The 25,126-nt window shown below is 38.4% G+C and overlaps 1 protein-coding gene across 18 annotated transcripts in view; it reads right to left on the reverse strand.

Annotated features, from left to right (window-relative positions):
* The window catches only part of Ncoa3 (nuclear receptor coactivator 3), a 126,614-nt gene that overhangs the window by 26,245 nt on the left and 75,243 nt on the right, over positions 1–25,126 (reverse strand). For all 18 annotated transcript variants that reach the window (XM_087197762.1, XM_004858095.4, XM_004858094.4 and 15 more), the window contains 6 exons: positions 6,127–6,231; positions 4,042–4,214; positions 3,404–3,504; positions 1,376–1,550; positions 662–850; positions 304–405 (listed from right to left, as the gene is read on the reverse strand). In XM_087197762.1, the coding sequence (XP_087053888.1) occupies positions 304–405; positions 662–850; positions 1,376–1,550; positions 3,404–3,504; positions 4,042–4,214; positions 6,127–6,212 (826 nt within the window). In that variant the 5' untranslated portion in view covers positions 6,213–6,231. The remainder of the gene's footprint in view (positions 1–303; positions 406–661; positions 851–1,375; positions 1,551–3,403; positions 3,505–4,041; positions 4,215–6,126; positions 6,232–25,126) is intronic.

The following is a 25,126-nucleotide window of genomic DNA, read 5'->3' on the forward strand; positions in this document are numbered from 1 at the left end:
TGAAGTTAGAGAAAAGTGATAATTCTGATGCAAAATGATATTTGGAGAAAACAGTGCCACTATATTTATTGCTTAATTTGTTTATGTAAGGGGTTTTAAGTGCCAAAATATACTCAAATGCTGTGACTGGTAGTGAAATTCACTGTGTTCTTTAAGAAACAAGGGTATAATACACAAGGAATTAATTCCAGTGGGTATAAACACTTAAATGATCACACAGAATGCAGAAATAGTTAACTCCTATAACAATTTTCAAAGTGAAGATGTACATGCACACACACATGCCTGGACATACAGTTTTACCTGAAAGATCATGTCTAGTAATAAAGCTCTCAGGACTTGATGGAAATGCTCTTTCTCCTGTAGTAATGCGGCGTGCCACACAGATCATACAAGATTGCAAATCTATAACAAAAATTTAATCAGATAAAGACTAGAATTGTTTTTTAATGTCTATTCAATAAGAGAGCAGCCGGGGATTTAGCTCAGTGGTTTTGCCGCCTGCTGCACAGGCGCAAGGACCCGAGTTCAATCCCTAGTACCAAAAAAAATAATAGTAAGAGAGCAAAGACAAAAAAGTGAGAGTTGGAATAATGGAGTTACAAAACTACAGTGCGGCTGCTGTGTGTTTCATAAACGTCATGAACATGATTCCTCTTACCTTCCCCCTCCTCCATCATAGCTCGTGGCTGAGACAAGGCAAAGCACTGCATTGTTTCATATCTCTGGCGCATTTCAGGACTGGTGCTCATATCTTCTAGAACATCGTGTGTTGTTTTTATCAACATACGACAATTAAAGGTATGGCTCTTTTGTCTCTGGGTCTCCTTTGTCCAGGAAACTCCATTAACTTTAGAAAATAAATTGAAATGACTTTTTACAAATCTGGTATCTCAAGTCTATGATATCAGCAAAATTCAAGCTTTATAAGCCAGGTGTAATAACGCATGCCTATAGTCCCAACTATTCAGTTGGCTGAGGCAAAGGGCCGTTTGAGCCCTAGAGTTCGAGACCAGTCTGGACAACATAGCAAGATCCTGTCTCAACCAAAAATAACAAAAAAAATTATGCTGCATTTTTTCATTACATATGTTTTCATGGAATGATCTACACTAACATTTCAGAACACCAATATACAAAACATATGAATAATTTCAACTTCAACAGAAATTATTACTATGTATTTTAGCCCCATAAATAATGTATATGCCATATTTTAAATTTACTGAGGCCATATTTGAAATGTTTCCTAGTAACCACTTATCTTTCTACACAAGTTTGATCACCTGGTTTCCTACAAAGTACATTCAATTTTCTAAGAAATAATAAAGGAAAACAAATTTAAATATTTAGAAAATGCACACTAAGAGCCTACCTGTAGATTTTGGTAAGTTTTTAAGAAAATCCTTTCTGTCTTCTTCATGCAAGATATTGTAGACACTTGTGTTAACCAGGTCTTCCTGTTTATATTGCAGGTATTGTGTGACATTTTCTGACACAAATACAATGTTTCCATCTCGATTCACCACAAACAAAAAACCATCCAATGCCTATAATGGGATATGTTATTACAGGCTGTTACAGACTGAACTGCATCCCCCACAAAATTCCTATGTTGAGGCTCTTACCCTCAGTGAGACAAAATTTGTAGATACAGCCTTAAGGAGGTAATTAAGGATAAAAGAGGTCATAAGGGCAGGATTCTAACCTAATATGACTGGTGTCCTTATCAGGAGACATAAAAAAGACAGCAGGGATGCATGCACAGAGAAAAATGCCACAGTGAGAAAATGAGGATAGTGACAAATCAAGGAGAGATGACTCAAAAGAAACCAATCCTGCCTACACCTTGATCTTTAACTAAAGCTTCCAAAACTGCAATAAAATTTCTCTTAAGCCACCCAGTCTGTGATACTGTAATGGTAGCTTAACAGAGTAAGAAAACAGACTTAGTAATAATACACCTGGGGAGAAAGGGGGTGTTGACTTAACAGTCACTGTAAGCCAAGCATGTTGGGCTCACTCCTATCCTAGCACTCTTTGCAGGCCGAGGCAGGCAGATCACAAGATCAAGCATAGCCTGGGCAACTTAATGACTTAGTGAAACTGTACAAAATTAAAATATAGAAAATGGATTAGGTAAGCCAGGTGTGGCAGTGCACACCTATAATGCCAGCACTGAGGGAGGGTGAGGCAGGAGGATCCCAAGGTTGAAAACTACTTGGGGAAATGAATGAAAACGTGTCTCAAAATAAAGTTATGGGGATGTAGCTCAGTAAGCACCCCTCAGTTAATCTCCAATATCACCACAAAAAATAATAAATAAAAATAAAAATACACTTGGGAGGCTAAGGCAAGAGGATCATGAGTTAAAGCTAGCCTGGACCACAGAGTAAGGCCCTGTCTCAAAATTAAATTAATTAATTGAAACTAAAAAGGATTGGGGATGTAGCTCAGTGGCAGTGTTTGCCAAGCACACATGAGGCCCTGGGTTCAATCCTTAGTACTGAAAAAAAATTTTTTAGAAAATCATCCTTAGCTCTTCCCATTTGCTACTATTTTTAAATGAGAATCTACAAGGAGAAATTTAAAAATTAATCAACTAAAAAGCAATGGGAACAAACTAAAACAAAAACAAGTTGACAAGTAAACTTTACGAAGGGCTTCAGCCACTACCCTTGAAGTAAAACATTGTGTAAGTGCCACAGGTCAACACAATCTATTTAAGGCAACAAAACAGTGTCCATTTTTTAAGTTTTAAAAATTCCTCAAGAATACAGAACAAAGGGCTGGGGTGTGGCTCACTACTAAAGCACTTGCCTATCATGCATAAGACTCTGGGTTTGACTACTAGCACCACAAAAAACTAAAAGAGCAGAGCAGAGCTTGTATAGCATGTAAGAGAGGCTGGGTTCAATCCCTTGAGTTGCCCAAAGAACAAAAACAAAACACAAAAACCCTGTAGTGTCCCCATATGTTCGTCCAAAATGCACAAAAAATGTAAACACACAAAATGCAAAAATGCACAAAAAAGGTGAGAGCTAAAATATACCCAAGTATTAACCTCTGTGAAACACTGGGTTACTTTTGTGAAATGTGTTACCTTCCCTCTCCTGCTTTAGTTGTGTGTGTGTGTGTGTGTGTGTGTGTGTGTGTGTGTGTATGTGTGTGTGTTTTCAGTTTGCAACTATATTTTTATTAGGGGGCAGGGCCTTCTGAGTTAAATATATTGTAAACATAAGAACACTTTAACACTGTATTCTGAATACTGAGTTCTGTCTCCCAGAAAGGTCTTGTGGTTGCTGTTCCTTTCATTTCCTAACCAAAAAATTTTGACTACTTTATCACTTTAGAATATAACCAAAGTACAATACAATTTGGACAGTAAAATCTTTTTATTTACCTGAAGTAAAAGTGGTCCTAAAGAGTCTTTATCAATAACTCCCTGTCCTGTAGAAGATACATCAGCTTTCTGAACATCATCATCACTGGAAACAGCTTTTCCTGAAAAAATTGAAGGCAATACTATGAACAGCACATATATCAGTCGTAAATTAAATCTACCTTCAAACAGTGCAGACACTGACACACAGTCACACACTTCCCCTGGGAAGAGAATGATACCACAATTTTAAAATACTAAACTTTATAGTTATTCAAAGAGGTAGACAATACCCTAAATTCTCTTTTCCTGATATAACCCATAGCTTCCAGAAAGGAAGCTAACATCTGACAGGGTGACCAACGCTGGCCTTCTTCCAATTCTTTGTTAACTGTTTCCTCAAAAAGCAAAGCTGACCAATTCACTTATCCAATCCTGTGCTCTTTAGCCTCAATCACCTATAGTTCCTAAACAAGGTAGCCCAAAAGGCAAATGTAGGGGCCAAGGATGTGTAGCTCAGTGGTAGAGCACTTGCTTAGCATGTGTGAGGCCCAGGGTTTGAGCCCCAGCACAAGAAAGGGGAAGGAGGAAAGGTGGAAAAAAGGAAAGGAGGAAGGGGGGGTGGGTAAACAAAAGACTATGTTTCTACTTTGTATTACCTTGCTCTTTTATTTGACGTATTTGTCTTACTGTTTCCTTTAAAATCGCACATTTATCTGGTTTGACGTTGAAATTGTCAATATCACTAAGATTTGCAGATATCAGTTCAGCCAATTCTTCGATATATTTACTCTCCTGTTCTCTTCTCCACTTTTCACCACTGCAGGTAAGACTAAGAGGGGAGAAAAGCCATGATATATACCTATCACAAAAGATCTGTGAGCAGACTGGATGTGGTGGCCCAGGCCTGTAATCCCAACACTTGGGAGATAGTTCCCGGCCAACTTGGGCTACCTAGTGAATTCAAGGACAGCCTGTCTCAAAATAGAGCTGTGAGCAAAACCAACCTCTAACACTACCATTACTTTCATGTGTGAACCACTTTAACCAATAGAAACTACCAAGCTGGGTGTGATACAACATACCTGTAATCCCAGCTCTAGGGAGGCTGAAGCAGGAGGACTGCCACCAGTTCAAGGCCAGCCTGAGCTATATAGTGAATTCACAGCCTGCCCAAACTACCTAGTGAGACCCTGTTTCAAAAAGCAAAAAGAAAAAAAGAAACTACCAAAACATTAGAATGAAGAAGTAGTATAACATGCAAATTTAAATTCCCATCTTTTTACTAGCCAAGTGGCCCTGGGAAGAGTTAGCGTCAGTTCCTTCACCTGGAAAACAAGAAATTATCTTTACCTTGTAGAGGTAAATAAAGAACAAAAACAGGTACTTATTAATGAGAAAGTTTAATAAAATATGGAATGTTTTTTGTTTTTGAACTATCACAGTAAAACACAATGGTGTTGACCTTGGAAATACTTTAAAAACTACAGACTATCACTGCACAGATCACAGCATTTTATTTCTGATTTTTAAACTTCTAATTTCATTTAGGGAAAAAAAAAAATGATGAAACCACACAAATGCCCAAACATGAATTTATATTCTTACAGATTATCAGCGATTATTTGTAACAACATTGATCAGTTATTCCTAACTCCTACACCTTCCATTCAAAAAAAAAATCTTGAAGTACCAGACTATTAATATAATAGCCGCAGGTGGTGGCACACGCCTATAATCTCAGTACTCAGGAGGCTGAGCCAGAGAATCCCTGTGAGTTCAAGGCCAGCCTGGGCTACATAGTGAGATCAAGACTAGCCTGAACTACATAGCAAAACCCTGTCTCAAAAAACAAAGACAAAAACAAAAGTAAACAAATATATATATCCCCTTAACTGAATCACCAATTTAAAAAAAGCTTCTTTTACATCCATAAGGACATGCATCTCATAAGCAACACTGTACAGTGGTACTTCTGTTCACGAACACTTTGCGGGGGGGGGGGGGGGGGTACCGGGGATCAAACTCAGGACCTTGCACTTGCGAGGCAGGCTCTAGAATCACTGAGCTAGACCCCTGGCCCCTATTCACAAACACTTTTGTTTGCCAACAATCTGGTTCATAAACAGAAGCATTTGGCAAAATATTGTTTTTGTTTGTGAACTTTGCATCTGGTAATCAATACAACCATGGCCATCTTTTCCAGAACGGTAGAATGAATTAAGTTTGTGAACTAAGGTACTACTGTACTTAGTACAAAGCAAAATCACATTATTTAAGGAAAAAAAAAAAGCTTTTAAATCCAGCTAGGCATGGTGGGATACTTCTATAAGCCCAGCTACTGGGGAGACAGAGGCAGGAAGACAAATTCTTTTTCTTTTCTTTTTTTTTTTTCTTGGTAGCGGGATCAAACTTGGAACCTTGCACTTGTGAGGCAAAAGCGGTGCCTCTGAGCTAAATCCCCGGCCCTAACCTAAGACAACAAATTCTAAGCCAGCCTGAGCAACTTAGCGAGACTCTGTCTTTAAAAAAAAAAAAAAAAAAAAAAGCTGGACTGAAGCTCACTGGCCTAGCATATGCCTAGCATGTTCAAGGCCCTGAGTGCCATCCCCAATACTGCTGGGGGGGGGGGGTGTCTGACAAGATTGCATGAATAATAGGAAATTGAAGTGTAATCCCCCCACCCCAAAAAAAGGATGGAAGGAAGGAGCTATGGTGAAGCATCCCCAAGGTAAATCACCTACCCCTGCCCTGGAGTATCACATGGTAATTTGCGTTTTCGTGTATCAGTGGCCAGTGGATCCAAAGGGTTTTCTCCTAATCCACTCATCTTGAATATACATCAGCAACTAAGAAAAAAAAAATGAAAGTATTATAAAGCATCTGCATCTCTGTAGAAGTGCTGTATGATAGACTCAATCCTATGATTCAGAAATACTTTTTCAATATTCTGTAGCATAAATAAGCATACTGAAAACAACCTCAGAGTTCAAGTTCTATCTTATTAGAGTATTCAACCTCAAGACAGAAATGTTTCTCGGGTTCTACTAAAAATACGTATATTGACTCTCACAAGGAATCAAGAAAGATCTTCATACTTAACAACAAGAAACTGACAAGATTCCAACACTGATAATTTTCTGGATTTTATTTATATATATCCAGGTAGACCACATAAAGATTTTCCCATGACTAGGTAAGAAGTCTTCAAATGATAAACATAAATTATTTGGGCTATTTTTATAAATAGCCCTTTTCCATTAGATCATTTCATTATCATTTATCATCTAATGTGCTTTCTTCTGTTATACCAAAATAAACCTAGATTGCATAAATGGCACCCTATAAGGTGGATGTGAAACAATAGAACTTAAGGTGAAGGGGTTGGCAATGAGCCACAGATCAACAATTACTTTAACATTAGCTGATGGTAAAATAATATGCTGTGGTTAAAGTCTCAATAATGAAGAAAATAAATATAGGGTATTTCTTATTGAGGAAAAGCAGCAGATTTTAATATTCAATAGATCATAAGACATCTACTAAGCCTTCATTTTCTTACATATTTTATGTGTGCTAAATTCTTGTTTAGAACAGGACAATCATTGTTCTAAAGAATGCCATGTCAGGCCCGCGGATTTAGCTCAGTGGTTCTGGCGCCCGCCTCGCAAGTACAAGGCCCTCAGTTTGATCCCTGGTACCCAAAAAAAGAATGCCATGTCAACCAACAAAGCTCAAACATTCTAAACTGTATTTCTAATGTTGAAATGCACAAGGCATTCTAGCTACTCTGTAAAAAGTGGACACACATTTCCACCAGATGGCACACCACTACCACAAGGAGGACAGTACAAATGAAAAACTTCATCCAAGATGCTGATCAAACTTAAAACAATCAAAATCAGGACTAATCAGAATTCTGGATTACTGCACCATCTTTACAGATAAAACAGGTATACATTAAATGTAAACAAAGTTCATTTTATACTTTTGGTAGTAAAATGTAAAGGCTGACAAACATGTTTTAAAGATTCGCTGGGGTTTTTACCCTGGCTCAATATTATGTGAAAGTATACACATGGCACCAGGGATTTGGTGCAGTGGTTCCGCCGCCTGCCTCACAAGCGCAAGGTCCCGAGTTCGATCCCTGGTACCAAAAAAAAAAAAGTATACACACAATCTCAGGGGTGCTGTATTTTCAAAAATATCAAGGTCAAAATAAAATGTTACTGTCATAAATGATAATGTCTGTAAAAACTGTCTTGATTTAAAAAGCTAAAAAGACAAATACTATATTTGCATGGTTGGGCCTGGTGGTACATACCTGTAATTCCAACACTTGGGAGGCTGCGGCAAAATTGCCACAACTTCAAGACCAGCCTAGACTACATAGCAAGACCCTGTTTCAAAAAATAAATATATAGATACTGTATTTGCTCCTAGAATTCATCTCATACTAGAGGGGAAGAAAATGCTATAAGGACATTATCCAATCTACTGATGAAATTACAATATGGACAACACATAAAAGATAAAAGTATTTGTTGAGATACAGTTTTGCTACATAGTTCAGGCTAGCCTTTAACTATGTAGTCCAGGCTAGCTGGAACTCAGAGCGATCTTCCTGTCTCAGCTTTCCGAGAGTTGGGATTACACAGACACGTGCCACCACGCTCAGCTCAATAAAAGTTATTTTATATGAATGTAAATTCACTGAAATTGATGTATGAACTGTGGTTATTTAAAAGACTATATGCCATGCTGGCCTGGCAAGTGCAAGGTCCTGAGTTCAATTCCTGTACTGGGAGAAAAAAAAAGACTATCAATATTCTTAGCATTTGGGCTAAGGAGCCATTAGTATGCAAATGACACTCAGAAGGCTGGAGTACAGTATTGTGAGAGTAAACCAGGCAGTGGAAAAGAAGGATTAGAAGGGAGCTGGAGAAAGGGCGATGAAGGGATTAGGGTAAAATAATGGCATTGGGTGGATCTTGATGAAGGGAAGAAATTTTTAAATCTTTTGTACTATTTTTTTTCTTTCAAATGTGCTTTAGGGCCGGGGATTTAACTCAGTGGTTCTGGCGTCTGCCTCCACCCAGAAGGTTCCGAGTTCGATCCCCAGTACCCGCCCCCCCCAAAAAAAGAAAGAAAAAGAAATATCTATCAAATGTGCTTTAAATTTAATTTGTTTCCAGGGCCAGGGATGTAGCTCAGTGGTGCTGCCGCCTGTCTTGCAAACACAAGGTCCCAAGTTCGATCTCCAGTATTAATTAATTAAACTTGATTCTAAATAAATATTTAAAGGTATGTTCAGCTTTTATTTTTCAATTTTTATATTTAAAAAGAACAGTAATCCCTTAAATACAAAAGTAAATTAATTCTTGCTACTTATCGGTTTTTCATTTGGTTCATGCAAAGGTCATTTTTAGGTTGAACAAGATGGCACATGCCTATAATCCCAGCTACTCAAGAGGCTGAGGCAGGAGAATCTCAAATTCAAAGACAAGAGTTGCCTGGGCAACTCAGTGCCACTCTGTTTCAAAATATTTTAAAAGGGCCAGGGACATAGTTCAGTTGTAGAATGCTTGCCTAGTATGCACAAGACCCTACTGGGTTCAATCCTCAGTACAAGGTGGGGAAAAAAATTTTTTTTTGGTATGGGGTTGTGGGGGATTCAAACTCAGGACCTTGTGCTTTTGAGGTAGGCAGTGGCACCACTGAGCTAAATCCCCAGCCGAGGGCGGGGAAAGGTTTTGAGTGGCAAACTAACCACTGAATAATAATATCTCTTTATTTTAAAGATACAATTTAGGGCTGGGGATTTAGCTCTCAGTGACGCTGCACCTGTCTTGCAAGTACAAGGTCCTGAGTTAAATCCTGAGTACTAGACCAAAAAATAAAATAAAGATAGAATTTATTCCACATTTTAGATATTATTTTCTTACTCTGGTATGAAGCATAAACTGAATCTCTAAAACAGTTTAAAGGGACTAGGGATTTAGCTCAGTGGTTCCGCCATCTGCCTCAAAAGCACAAGGTCTGAAGTTCGATCCCCGGTACCAATAAATAAATAAATAAATAAATAAATAAATAAATAAAACAAGCAAACAAACAGTTTAAAAATCATTCAGTGACTAATATCATTTACTTAAATTGAAAGAGTTTAATCTAGATTTTCCATATTACACCCTACCTTGCTGTGAAATATAAGATTAATAGTACAAGGTGCCTCACATGTGAAGGTGACCAATATATGCCTTAAATAAATATTGAATAATAAAAGGAATGTTCAACCTATTAAATATTTTTAAATTTCCTTCACTTTGATCTTTGTACTCAGTTGATATAGAATATTACTGCAATGAATTTTGCCAGCATAAATTATACCACTAGAGAGCCTACACCAAGAAAATCTTTTAGGAAGACATCAATAAACACAATTATAAGCTTAACTAGAAATGCATACAAGGCAGCTGTGTTAAATCAGTGTTTATGTGCATACAGACCAATCTGAATGTGTGTGTGCACAGACAGTCACATGTGGTTCTTTCTCAGATCAACAGAAGCCTGTGGAAGTCTCTGTGCTACAAACTTACTCTTTCACAGAAACTGACAATCACTAGTAACACAATTATCCAAAAACTCACTAATGCAAAATCCTAACATAATCATGGTAAGAGTACACCCAAGCATGAAAGGTATAATTATTTAAGATATATTATATGTATTCTATATCTTTTTTTTTTTTAGGAATAATTTTGGCAGATTTCTTTTAGAAAGGTTTTACTTAGACATGACAAAGATTGGTACATTTATTAGTCTACTGTACAGAACAACTCTGTCCAATACAGAATGACAAACTACTGGACAACAAAACTCAAAGTAATGAGAACACATCGCCTAAGTTTCATTAAACTAATAATGAAAATGTTCAACATGAGAAAAAATTTCTGTTCAATAATTTCAATATATACAATAACTAATATAATTCCTGAGGACAAATGACTGACAAATACTTACAATCTCTATATGGTATTAATCTTAGTTATTATAAACATCAAAAATTATAAGTAACATTTGCTTTACCAGGTTTGTCTACATTATCACGAGAGGACATATTATCTAGTTTGGCAGACAACTCTGAAAAGTATAAGATAAATGCCTGTTTTATAGATATACTAAATCTAGACCATTTTCAGTCAGTCAAAAATGAGGTGGCAAGGGGGAAAATGCAGTATATATCAGTCCCATGAAGTACACAGATTTGTAACTGTATAGCTTACATTTTTTACATTTTAAATTACAACCCAACTAGATTTTGAGGATATACGGAATTCGAAAAAATCCATCTTCAAAAGAGAATATAGCACAAGAATCTCTGAGTATGTCTGATTATAAAATAGCCTGTTAATATTCAGTCCTTTCTAAATTCTGATTCCCTATAATTCACGATTATCACCTACACAGTTGAATGGAAAAGAAGTTAGGACCACAATATATATTTGCCCCCCACAACCTGTGCTCTTAAGGTCACGTTGTAAACCTAATAATGTCACACAAAATATTATTTTGAAGTTTCCAGTGAAGAGGGTCCCTCCAATTCATGTTAAACCGCAAATTCATCTTTAATGAACTTCCCAGTAGAGCACAGGAGGCGTTTCAAGCCCTTTACTATACAGTACAGGAAAGTACTAAAGTGAAGAACTTTCACTGAATCAGAATCAAAGGCTCAAAACAAATTCAACCTTTCAATGTGAACTCTACACACTAGATCCTTAAGGCATTTTTATAATTATTTTCCTTGTCTGAAATGTTCCTACTAGAGTTCTATGCCTTATACTTCAGGGCATTAATGCGACAATGTGCTTTAAGTTAAGATTATATTTAAGCAAAATATTCTACACAATTATCTCAAATATAGAATAGAAATTTAGGCTACCTTTCAATGGTACCTAAATATAATGCTATTTCTATATTATTCAGATACATTAGTATATCTATGAATTTTTTTTTTTTTTTTTTTGAGACAGGGTCTCACCATGTAGTCCAGGCTGGCCTGGAAAGCATATCAATCTTCCTGACTCAGCTTCCTGACTGCTGGGATTATAAACGTTCACCACCATACCCAGCTTAATCCATGATAAAATTTAAAGAAACTGGGAAGAATGTTTCACTGGACCTTCTATACATAACAAGCTACAAAACATATTGCAGTTTAGACATTCATGAATAAACTGCCAGAAAATGAACATTCATGGAATAATACTAATAGAAACTAAAAAGCAACAAAGATTTATACTTATTGGCTCAAAGCCATTAAAATTTTGGTATATGCCTTAGCAGCATTAACCATCTTTTCTTTTGGTTTTCTATGGTTAAGATAACCCTAGGTTATTTTTTTAGGTCTGCTGTAATGGCATATGCCTATAATCCCAGCACTCAGGAGGCTGAGGCAGGAGCAGTTTTGAGCCTGGGCTAAATATTAAGTTCAAGGCCAGTCCAAACTAAATAGTGAGACCCTGTCTCAACTCAAAGGAAAGATCAGAGGGTTGAAAATCTTGATTATGTACGGCAAATTGGCCAGATGAACAAGAACACAGGAAATTGGGTCGGGAATTTAGCTCAGTGGTTTTGCCTCCTGCTGCACAAGCACAAGGACCAGAGTTCGATCCCCAGTAACAAAAAAAAAAAAAAAAAGAGCACAGGAAATACTCTGTCTACAAGGAGAAGATATCAAACAAAACCAGTGTTCAGTCTAAGCAAGAAGTTATTTCGAGGACCTAAGAAAAGCCATGCTTTTAGGAAGAGATGGGTTACCTAGTAAATCTAAATTGGCAAAGAGACTGTTTTACTTTTCTTAAATTAGTAAGGGAAGAAGAAGGAGATAGCTTTTGTGGCAGGATAGTGTTGGGCATCTCATATATACTGGATGATTACTCAAAATGACCTGCTAAGGCATATACTATTATCATTCCCATTTTATAGATAGGGAAACAGTTTCCCACAATCCATCTCTCCCTCTCTCTCTCTCTCTCTCTCACACACACACACACACACACACACACAAATACACACACAATGGCAGAGCTGGGACTATAATATTTTCTTAGACTTTATAACATTTGATATATATTTACATCAAATATTTCTTGGGCATTATTCTCTACCACCACCAAAATAAGCTGTTTATAATAATGAATCACAATACACTAACTGGTTAAATTTCTCAGGTCATCAATAAGCACAATGAAAAGTTGTGACATCCACAGTTTAGGGGCATCCAGTATTATAAGTCATAAGCAAGGGCCAGGGATTTAGCTCAGTGGTTCCACTGCCTGCCTCACAAGCGCAGGGTCCCAAGTTCCATCCCTGGTACCAAAAAAAAAAGTCACAAGCAAGGAGTTGCTCGAGCTCAGCAAGTACTAACCCCCTACCTTAACCATCCCAGTACTTCCCAAGTCATTGGCTATACTGAACTCTGTGGGGCACTAATACTACTCACAACCCTTATTTTCAATTAAGATGAATAGTCAGTGGCTCACATAGCAAGAAGAAAATGTGACACACACATGACGAGGAGGGGGAGGGAAAGTAGGAAGGAGATGGAGGGGAAGGAGGAGAGCAAGAGGGGTGGGGAGGGAGAGGAGGGATGAGGGGGACAAAGGGGGATGAGGAAGAGGAAGAAAAGGAAGAAGAGACAACTCTGAGATGAGAAACAAACTCATATCCCCAAAATAGCCTGTCAAGTATTTTTATTCTTGAGTTTGCTAAGATTAAATCCTGGAGCCAAGAACTTTGACTGTGCTAGCAGCAACTTGGTTTGTCAGGTTTGTTTGCCTGACTTATATAAGGTATGATTAAGTGTGCTAATTAGGGAGAGGTTTCTGGGTGCCTCTTGAGAATCACGGTAGCTTAAATTTTTCAATCAACAGTTGTGGATTGGAATTCACTTACTGAAAACTACTTTAAGCACTATGCAAAAGCTGAGACTGCTCAAAGCCAGATAGAAAAAAATTTAAAAAGAAAAATAAAGTTCCTAGGAAGAATTTATGAGACACTCATATGTATGAAGGGGCTAATTAATTCCAGCAAAGGAGAGGCTGAAGGAGGGGGATCACAGGCAAGGCCAGCCTAAACTACATAGTGAGTTCAAGGACAGCCTGAAATATATACCGAGATCTTGTCTCCCAAAAAAAGGCTCTACCCAAAATTCAAATTCCAAATAAAGACACTCTTACTCAAAAAATGTAATACAGTCACCACCAATTAATTTAAGAGCTTAAGTTTATAATTATTTTTTCAAAATAAATTAAAGGGTTTTTTGTTTTTAACAATTTGTGGTCCACATTACTAAGTATAGGTCTAAGAGGACTGGAATCCTGGGAGAAGAACTGAAGAGAAATAACCTGTGTGCTCAAGGGGCAAAAGGGGGCAGAGTGAAACCAAGCCCATAAACATGGAGCCACTATGAATGCTCCCTCAACTAGATGACTCTTCCAAAGAGGTCTCCTATCTTTCCAGTTACTTTCAACCCCGCAGAAGAAAGGGAAAGTCATGAAAAGATAATAGGAGGGAAAAGAAGAAAAGTTTTAGATAAAAACAAGCTGCCAATATCCTTTTGTTTTCTTCCTACTAACCAACCTGTACATGCATGTTTAGTGAAATCAAATATAAACTATATAATGGAATTGATTTTTCAATTTAATTCTATCTCAATTCAAATGCTTGCATGCCCAGAAACATTTTAGATCTAGGAAAAAGGACAAATGACACCATGAACTGCTAGAACTCTCAAGCCAGCAGAAGAGGAAGCCATATAAACCACTGCAATTTTGGTTTATATAAAGACAAAAATGTAGCAATCTCCAGTCCTGATATTCTCTTCTCCTTCATCTTCATAATGCCAGCAAGCTCGGAAAGAGGCTAGCAATAAGTTAAAACCTCTTGATTTTAACACATAAATTGAAATATAAAGCAATGGAATGTAAATTATCTGTTCATAAAGTGGCATTGTCCTTCATTATCCTCTACCTTTTCTTGACAGGCTGACTCCAAAGTTCTTCACATTTTTGCTCTGCTTTAAACCTGATGGAAGTTGAATCCAAACACCAACTCCCAGAGGCTCTCACACCAGACCCAAGCATACCAATTAGCCAATGCAGGTGTTAGCTGCAACTAGAAGCTTGTTGCCAAGAGACTTCTCAACCTTCACATGAGCAACAGAGCTAAAGTTCAGACACTGCAGAAGGATTTAGCAACCCAATTCCATCTAAATCGAATCACCTTCTCTAGATAGCATACTAACTAGCAGTGTAATACTTATTTTAAAGGTTATGCTCACTCCCACAATTTAATACACTGAATCTATATCAATACAAACCTCAATCTGAGCTTCATCAACTTGAATTCAACTTCACTATCAACATCCTGTCAGTATACTTTACCACCACCACAATCAGTAGCCACCCAAGGTTATGCTAACAGTTGGGGGGGGTTGTTTTTTTTGGCATCGGGGACCTCCCACTTGCGAGGCAGGCGGCGGAACCAATGAGCTAAATCTCGGGCCCTATGGTAATAGTTTTTAACAAAGGATAATCATTGAAACATTACCTATTTAGTTTTAGCCTTAAATTTTTCATTTCTTTTTAAATCTCTCTTATATTCCTCTTCAATCTAGAATATTCCTGTTCTTCAAACTATCAGCTGTGGAGATAGCACCCCAACTCTCCTAATCAGGGAAATTTTCCTTTCTTTATTCTAATGCACTCATCACACATTTATTATAACATTCCATATATTACTGCTCATTTTCTGTTTCTATTTTCTCTACCGTAAGCCCTAAATCACTATAAAAACTTGTATGACTCTATTACAAAACTCCTCTTTTTTACTACTGCCTCCATTCTCATTCCTTTCACAACTCCAGTTCTCTACTTCTCACCTATCACCTGTGCTTCTGACCAGCTCTTCATTTTCGTAAAACAAAAGGGTTTGTGGAGGGGTGGAGGTATTGCCTATTTTGTAAGATGGTTTTCCTTCTTTCTGATATGTCATTTGTTACTTAGGTATTACCATTCCAAAAACATAGCAGCTTCAAGCTGCCTGTAAAACAAAACTCAAGGGTTTGAACCTTTAGCTGATTTATCATGGTACAAAAAAAGACTGGAGATTTGTTTGAATCATACTTGAGAGCTGAAACTCAATTTCATCACTTCACTAAAAAGTCAACTTATTTTTGTTTTGAAAAAGTGTCTTGCTAAATGTAGTTCGAGCTGGCCTTGAACTCACTCTGTAGGCCCAGAACCTGGAACTTGCAGCAATCCTCTTGCCTCAGCCTTCCAGGTGCTGGGATTACAGGCATCCACTATGAGGTCTGGCAATTAAAAGGTAAACTTTTGGGCCAGGGATTTAGCTCAGTGGTTCTGCCGCCTGCCTCAAAAGCACAAGGTCCGGATTTCGATCCCCGATACCAAAAAAAAAAAAAAGCTTACCACCTTTAATAACAGCCTAATCATATCTAACATATTCACGTCCACTATGAGGCTGAAACATAACACACAGCCAGCAACTAGTATAAGAAATAACAGTGATCTCTCCAAGGTACACAATACCAAGAACAAAGATGCGTGTTCCGCAACACTAATTTTGTTCTCATTTGAAAAATGGCTACAAATATCCCACATGGCAATCAATTAAAAAGATTCAAACAAAACAAAAACCAGAAGGGGGATTTAGCTCAGGGGTTTCACTGCCTGCTGCACAAGCACAAGGACCTGAGTTTGATCCCCAGTACCAAAAAAAAAACAAAAACAAAAACCAGAACTATTTAAGATATCTTCAACTTACAGATAGCTGCCTAAAATTCAAAACACTTTCCCAATGACTGAAATAGTGTGGTGAATGGTAGCTAGTAGGCAACAGCCATGAAAACAGAATTTTTTTTAAAAGGTCTTCAGTCAGAAGTGGTAGTACATGCCTGTAATTCCAGCTACTCAGGAGGCCAAAGAGGGAGGAGCACCTCAACTTCAAAGTCTGCCCAAGCAATTTAGGAATACTTGTCTCAAAAGAAAGTATTTTAAAAGTAAGTGGGGATGCAGCTCAATGGTAGAGCACTTGTGCAGCATGCACAAGACCCTGGGGTTCAAACATCAGAACTGCAAAAATACTAGTAATAACAATGATGTATTAAAATACCCATGCTGCTGGGCATGGTGGTACATATGGTACATACCTATAATCCCTGAACTCTGTGAGGCTAAGGTAGGACGACCGTAAGTGAAAGTACAGACTGGGCAACTTAGCAAGACCTTGTCTCAAAACAGGTGGGGCGGGGGGGGGGGGGTTCTAACATACATAGGTGCAATTAAAGAATTAAATAGGCACCCTTTAGAGGATTCTGGAGGGAAAACCCAAATATCTTCAAAGGTACTGTATATAGCACAGAGTGCTGGGAGTATGTGCTAATCAAGAGCTCTACCACCAAACTACATCCCCAGTCTTTTAATTTTTTGAGACAGAGTCTAAGTAAGTTGCTCAGCCCAGGGTCTAATTGGTCATCCCCCTACCTCAACCTCTCAGAGTGCTGGGATTACAGGAATGTACCACCACTCCCACTTTAACGTTCCTTTGGCAGACACAAATCTCTACATCAAAATAGTATTTATAGCCAGGCTCAGTGGCACATACCTATCATGTTAGCTGCCTGGAAGGCTAAGGCACGAGGATCACAAGTTCAACTTCAACCTGGGCAAAACAGGGAGACCTTGTCTCAAAATGAAAAAGGGCTTAGGGTATATACCTCACTGATACAGCACCCCCTGGGTTAAACCCCCAATTTAGTCACTTTGGCCCATAATAAAATATAAGCAGCAGAAAAAGAGAGGGAGAAAAATAAAAGATTTTAGAACCATTAAGATAAATGGCGGGCCAGGGATTTAGCTCAATGGTTCTGGCACCTGCCTCACAATTGAAAGGTCCCGAGTTCAATCCCCGGTACCCAAAAAAAAGATAAATGGTAAAGAGCTTGATGAGCACAGAGCAGAAATAAAATAATGTAAATTTAATTAATAAGAAGTAAAGGGGCCAGGGATTTAGCTCAGTGGCACCACTCCTGCCTCACAAGGCCAAGGTCCTGAGTTCGATTCCCGGTCCAAAAAAAAAAAGTAAAGAAGTAGAGTTAGACATAGTGGAACACATCTGTAAACCCAGTACTCCAAGAGGCTGAGAAGGAAGATCACAAATTGAGCTCTCACCCTGATGAACTTAGTGGCTTTAAAGGAACTGTGTCTCAAAATTTTAATAAGTCTTTTAAAGGCTTGGGGGATTGGTTCAGCAGCAGAGCATCTGTCTGGCATGTACAAGGCCCTGGGTTCTATCCCCAAGACCAAGCTAGGGGAAACAGAGCTCAGTGACAAAGCACCCATAGGAAGGGAGGGAGAAAAAGAATGATGTAGGGGGATTCAGCTCAGTGGCACCGCACCTGCCTCACAAGCGTAAAGTCCTGAGTTCCATCCCCAGTACAAAAAAAAAAAGAATGATGTAAGAGCCAGATGATCACAGTATGTATACCATTCTCTCCTAATCCATCCTTTCCATCTCCCTTACAGAAGACCACACCAGAGAAGAAATGTCCAAACTGAAGAGCTGGCATTGACCACTTGGTAACAGCTGAGAGCAGAAGGCTGATACAGAACGTGGCACAAAGTAGGCAATGAAGGGAAAATGATAACCATGGTAGACTGGTCAAAAACAAGACAGGGCCTGTTAAGCTAAAAAAAAAAGTCACAACACACTTCCCCTAAAATTGACCCTGTCCACCAATATTAAAAATATAAAGATAGGCACAGAAGTACACACCTGCAATTCCAGCACTTTGGGAGACTAAGGCAGAAAGATCCTAAGTTAGAGTTCTGCCTGGGCTAGTGAGACTCTATCTTAAAATAAAAGAGGTCTGGGGATGTAGCTCAATGTAAAGGTTCTGGGTTCAATTCCCAGTACAGCCACACACACACACACAAAATAAAAATAAAAAGGTTAACATGGGTTTACCTGTGGCACTGACATTACAAAAATAACAAATGTAAAAATTTTAACTGAAAATACTGTTAATTTTTCAACATAAGCACTAAAAGTAGAGGAAGATAATAAGATGTATAACTTTACTATGGAAAAATACATTTTAGATTATCTTCTCCACAAAGCAAAGAAGTTGGACCCCAAGATCTCTAACTCTAGCAAAACAACATAGCCAAGTCTGACTCATAAAATTTCCTGAAAGGGTCATTATCTTTACTACTGATTGGTCTGTGACTCAGACCTTGCCGTTTCCATTGTCTTTTTCTTTTTTCCCCCTGACCTCAACAGCTTGGTTCTTATTCTTCAATGATTATAATTCCATCCTTAGTTAAAATAACTTTAAATTCAAAAGAATCACTTTTTAATAATAATATGTCCAGGGCCGGGGATTTAGCTTAGTGGTTCTGCTGCCTGCCTCGCAAGCGCAAGGACCTGAGTTCAATCCCCAGTACCGGGAAAAAAAAAAAAAGAACAATAATATGTCCACAGCCATAGAAGTTACTTGCCTGGTATGAGAATTTACCTTTTCAAGTAAGTGTTCATCACTACAGATAATAATGTACTGTAGCCAGGGATTTAGCTCAGTGGTGCTGCCACCCGCCTCGCAAGCACAAGGTTCCAAGTTCGATCCCCGGTATCCCCCCCCAAAAAATGTACTGTATATTTCAAAAAGTTAAAGAGAAGATTTTTTAAAGTTTTTATGCTGAAACTCCATTTACCCCACTAATATGCATAATTTGTTTTCAAAGAAAACTTTTTAATCATACAAACAACCAACGAGAGCATATATATCAACAAGCCCAAAATAACAAGTGCCTATGAATACATCATTCACTTTTTGGAGGGTGAAGTAGCACTAACAGAAAGGTTACAAGGTATGAAAACCTAAATTTAACAACCTCAACCACCTCCCCATCCCCTCATCTGTTCTGAAACAACAAAATTTGAAGAGTGGCATTTTTACAAATCATGACTGACTTAGGAAAAGATAGTTATTTACTGTTTCAATCTGTTTCAATTTTTTTTGTTTTGGTACTAGGGACTGAACTCAAGGCGTTTGCCCTGAGTGACATCTCCAGAACTTGTTTTTAATGTTGAGACAGGGTCTTGCTAAATTACTAAATTGAACTTGCCTTCCTCCCTGCCTTGTCTCCAAGAGTGTTGGGATTACAAGTGTGTGCCACTGTGCCCAGCCCAATAGCTTATTTTGACTGAAGTATATGAAGGAAATTTAGCCTCACGGAGACGTGTACTGATAAAAGGAAGGAATATTGTAACAACTTTGACAAATAATTATGGATAGTCTTTTTTGATATTACACTAAAACCTGACAAATGATAAGTTTCTTAAAGATTAGTCATGAAAGAGAAGAAAATATAATTTGCCTTCTATCCTTGTTGAGTTCTTAGGTAGGACAGGAATCTAAAACAAAAGGCAGATGAATGAGAGAAAAGACAGGTGATTTTTAACACTCAGACCTTATACTTATGTGGAAGACACCCAGAGAAATGAATGTATCTTTAAAAAGTTGTGCTGTGAACCATTTATGCCATCAACATACACCAGAAATGTTTAGGTTTTTCTACAATATCACAATGTACTGAATAATAATAAATTCACAAGCTACATCAATTTAATTGGCTTTAATTCACCAAGTACTCTCGGTTTCACTTGATGATCATGACCACAACAATCACAAGTTCTTTTATTCCATTCCAATCTTAATTACTTATACTTGTAACACTCAAGTCACACATAACACTTCATCCAATGATTTATAAATTACAGACAGACTGAGAAACAGCCACAGGATTTAAAGGAGCTAGAGCAAAGCCAAAACAGAGGCAAAAGAGCTACTGGCCAGATAAGGGATTAATAATCTAAGGCACAGAACTGTCAAGATACAGTCTAGAAAGCAGTTTCAAAGTGTCTCCCAACAGGAGAAATCACACTAAAGCTGAAAACAGGTGGATGTTTTCGTTGTGGGGATCTTCCTGGGGAAGGGTCAAGATGGACAGCATGCTACTACAACAGTCGTGCTCCAACCTTTTATAAGTCTTAGGTGAGGGGTTATATCTTACATAATTGATAAGATCATGTGCCTAGTTTGTCTGATGTCTTCACACAAGTATCCATGTGTTCCTGATTCAATTCAATTTCATTAACTTTATTGGCATAAATAAGTTTGTAGTTTATGGTTGTGGTAGGCAGATAGTGTTTGCTTGCTTGTACCAACAAGATCTGAAGTCATTCTGCCTTGGTACTTGTACTCCAAATGGAATAACTTAGCGAAGCGTGGTGGCACATACCTGTAGCCTCATCACTCTGGGAAGCTGAGGCAGAAGGATGGCAAGTCAAGTTCAAGCCTAGTCTGGGCAATTTAGTGACTTAATGTGACCCTGACTCAAAAAATTTAAGGACTAGGGATGTTGCTCAATGGGAAGGCCCTGGGTTCAATCCTCAGTACCACAAAAAATGGCAAATTGTCACTTTATAAAATGGACTACATTGGGGCTAGGCACAGCAAAAAATCTGCTATTCTATATAACATGAAGTAACTTAGAGTAGGGCACAGCCTGCTCCCGACTCACAGTTTAGAAATGAGACTGAAACAAAGAAAGAGGGTATGAGGTGTGTCACCACCCAGTTATTGGGTGGTGACAAGGAAAAACATGGCAATGCCATCAGGTAGTCTGGGTCACAGATCTTTACTCTTCCATCTGCTGCTAATCACTCTGTATCAGCCACCCAGGCTTGAAGACCCTGCCTGCATCCTTAGGGCTCTTCTTGTAAGCCAAGATAGGTACATACAAGTATATCCAGCGTGTATGGAGAAAGAAGCATTCCCATGTGATGCCCTTCCTTCTGAGGGTCTACTGCTGGCAGTACCACAAGGCTCCCACCCTCCACAAAGCCAGATAAAGCATGCAGACACGGATACAAAGCCAAGTAAGGTTATGTCATATGCAGGATTCATGTGTGCTGTGGTAGGCACAAATGCCTAGTTCCTAAGGGCACAACTTACAGCAGGCCTGTCCATCATGATACTGATTGTTGGTTATAGAATTTGAGTTTAGAGTGCAGCTATCAACTAGTCAACTTGAGAGGCACCATGTGTATGCTAGCTTATTACTTAATTAACGTGAGTTTTAAAATGATTGTATAATGCATTGTGTATCTGAAAGATTTGCTTCACCAATACCATCAGGTGTTTTCCCTGAAGTGAGGGGTCCACCTCAATTTTCAAGACACTGTCAAATACCACCAAAGGTTCAAAGTACACTTTATCCATCATTTTATCAAACAAAAATGGTATTCCATTAAAAAAAAACGCATAGCTTAGTTTGTAAGTGAAAGAAGTGCTTTTCCTCAAGACAACTATCAAACTTTGGTAAGCATAAGTGCTTCATGCAAAAAAACAGAATAGTATATATCTTTTTCTAAGTACTAAAGGATTGGCTGGGTGTCATGGCACATACCTATAATCACAGCATTCTGGCCAGCTGAGGCAGGAAGATCAAAAGTACCAGACCAGGCAACAGGTGACTTAGCAAAACTCTGCCTCAAAATATCCAAAAAATAAAAATAAAAAAAACGGGTCCGGGGATTTAGCTCAGTGATTCCACCCCCTGCCTCACAAGCCCAAGGTCTCAAGTTTAATCTCCGGTACAATAAATAAACAAATAAATGAATGAATGAATGTATGCAAAAAAGCTGGTAATGTAGCTCAAGATTAACGCCCGGGGTTCAAACTCCAGCAAAAGAAAAATTAAAGAGAAGAATCAAGGGGAGGACAAAAGAAGGGAAGGGGAATGGGGAAGAGAAGGGAAGGTGGGATGGAACAGGACAGGATGGAACTAGGTCAGGATTTTAAGGAATGAACAAGTTTTGCTGTTTCTTTAAAGACAATCCTAAGTAGGAAAGTGCTGGGGTTTTCCCCCCATAACTATGAGTGCATGGCAGTGAAGAACAAAATGATTACTAATAAAGTCTAGTGCCACTGGCCTTGAGTCATGCTAAGGGGCTTATGCCTTATTGTGTTTTCACCATCAGTATTCACATCAACAGGATGAAAACGTCAAATAACATTAGTGTTACCGTGAAAATAGTTTTAACCATGTGGATTCCCTAACAAGTTCCCAGGAGTTTGAAAGCCACTATATTAGATTAAAATATGTATTTTTATTAATTTTAAAAGACACCAATGTTCTCAAACATGATATTTATAACAGCAGACGAAAATACAAAGTAAACATAAAGCAATTAATTGATAACTCCAGGAACCCACTGAGCCCCAGAGAAATAACAAAGGCAGTCAGGAAATCAAAATCATGCACAAGATAACAGAATCAAAAGCAAGGCTCACAGGAAAAAAAAAAAATCAAAAACTTTTGTAGGTAAAATCCAAACAAACAAATTCCTTAAAGGTTTAAAAAAAAAGCAGTATCAATAGAGTGATTATATCAACTTGCCATCTGCAGTTATACAAGGAAAAGTACTACCTATAAAACCTGGATCACACATATTTCTGATATTACAATACCTCAGACTAGAACCCTAGACCTAGACCTATGGTATAATTTACATGTATGAAGGAAATAAAAATAGAGCTATAGAAGGCAGCAAGAGGAGGGCACACAGAGAAGAATGCCAAAAGGAAGGAAAAAAAAAACCAAACTAAGATTAGCCAAGAAATTCAACATGAAAAGAATTCAAGATCCAGTGAAATAAAATCTTCAAATGAGGGTTAAAATAAATATTTACAAACTTTAATGAGATTTTTAAAAGAAGAGCTATGGGGAAGCAAATCAAAAAGAAACAAAACAATGAACGTGGAAGTTACAAATTTTCATACATTATAAAGCAGAAAAAAAGACTGTACCACTGTTATCAATTTCTGACCCTAAACTGGGTCCTCTCAACCCCATCTCTAACTGTAGATCAACAAGACCTTCAAGGAGGAGTAGTCAGGGCTACCCCTTGCCTTGGACTTTGCTGAGGCAATAATTCAACAGTGTGGCAAGGATAGCAAAGTTATCCTGGGTCTGAATCATGACCCAGTCTGCAGGCAAGTGGGTTTGTCACTGTATGCAGAACAGGAGAAGTAGGATAAACTCCCAAATCAACCTCTCAAATGGTTGGGAGTTGGAGGTTAGAGATGGATATAGGATAAAAGAAATGAGGGGGGGTGGGACAGGCAATGAAGGGGAGAATATTCACGTCTCTCCTAAGAATGGGTGGAAATTTTCTGAGAATTTGGGCACCACTTCTTTTCATGCCCTTTAGGGTTCTTTGTAGTCATGCCATGGCAACTGTAGACAACCATGGGAAAGGAGGAGGGTCACTGACCATGTAGGTGACACTATAATGAAGTTAGAGGTTATGTGGCTGTCACTCTAGCAGTCACCTTCAAAACCAGTCTGGACTCACCCACGTAGAGGGACCTCTGGCCTAAAAGCATCTTCCTCAAAGACAAACAAGATTAGGGTAGGGAGGAAATTCAGCTAAGTTAGTCAAAGCAGCATAAGATTGGGGCACGATAACACCATCACCCATTATCTGAACACCATGTAAAAAACCTCGGACAAGATTTGTTAGCATGCAACATCTGTCTGAAACCAAAACGTTAATAGAGTTAATGTCTACACTAGGCATGAGAGATACAATATCAGTGAAATCAAACAAAAGAACTGATTCATCTAGCCAGAATGAAGCAAAAGAGAGGGAAATCTCAAACACAGACTTCAGAGTTGATTTGAGCCCCAGCATGGTCTCACCAAATCTCTGACCATCAACTTCAAATTCTTTAAAATTGACATACTACCACCTTCAGAGGGCTTCGGAAAGGGTTAAAAATCAAAGGTCTGGCAGCTTAGGTGACCAACACTTGTACTCTCAGCACTGGGGAGGCTCACAAGTTCAAGGCCAACCTAAACTATGCAGTGAGTTCAAGGCCAGCCTGGACTACATATAAGGAGGTCCTGTCTCCAAAAGGGGGGAGGGCCCCTCAGTTGCACCCCGCCCGCCTCCCAAGTGTAAAGTCCTGAGTTCGATCCTTGGTACCAGGGGAAAAGGGACGGGGGGGTGTCCAAAAAACAATACCTCAATGTTCGGCAAATGGCTCCCTTAATGAACTTATGATGTGCAGCCAGAATCAAGATTATGTTAAAAGCAGATTGTGTCTATCTACAAAGTAATTAGGTCTACAACCTACATAAATTCAGGAAACAATGCATTTGTGTTTTTTCTAGTTTCTATACTAGTTGAATACCTTAACCAGTGGTGGCAAACCTATGGTATATGTGCCAAAGTGGGTTGTTTCTATCATTGAAAGCTCTAAAAAGGTTTGCCATCACTGATTTAAGCAAATTGTTTTAATCTCAGTGCTGAGATTGTTTCGATCTTAGTTTTCAATCTAAGAAAAATACCAAGATGCTGTCTTTAGTTTGTGGATTTCAGGCCAAGGCTGATTAAGAGAGACAAAGAAGGTCACCACATCCTTGTAAAGAGAACAATCCAAGAGGAAGAGATATCATAAATATATATGGCACCAAATACCAGCACACCAAACTACATAAAACCAGTATTAACAGATATGAAAACTCAAATAAGCACTAACACAAATGTAATGGGGGACCTCAATACTCCAGTCACAAACAGACCAACTAG

The sequence above is a fragment of the Heterocephalus glaber genome, unplaced genomic scaffold (genome assembly GCF_053883595.1).
Source record: "Heterocephalus glaber isolate CG9 unplaced genomic scaffold, H.glaber_assembly_v1.0 deba00001673, whole genome shotgun sequence".
Taxonomy (NCBI): Eukaryota; Metazoa; Chordata; class Mammalia; order Rodentia; family Bathyergidae; genus Heterocephalus; species Heterocephalus glaber.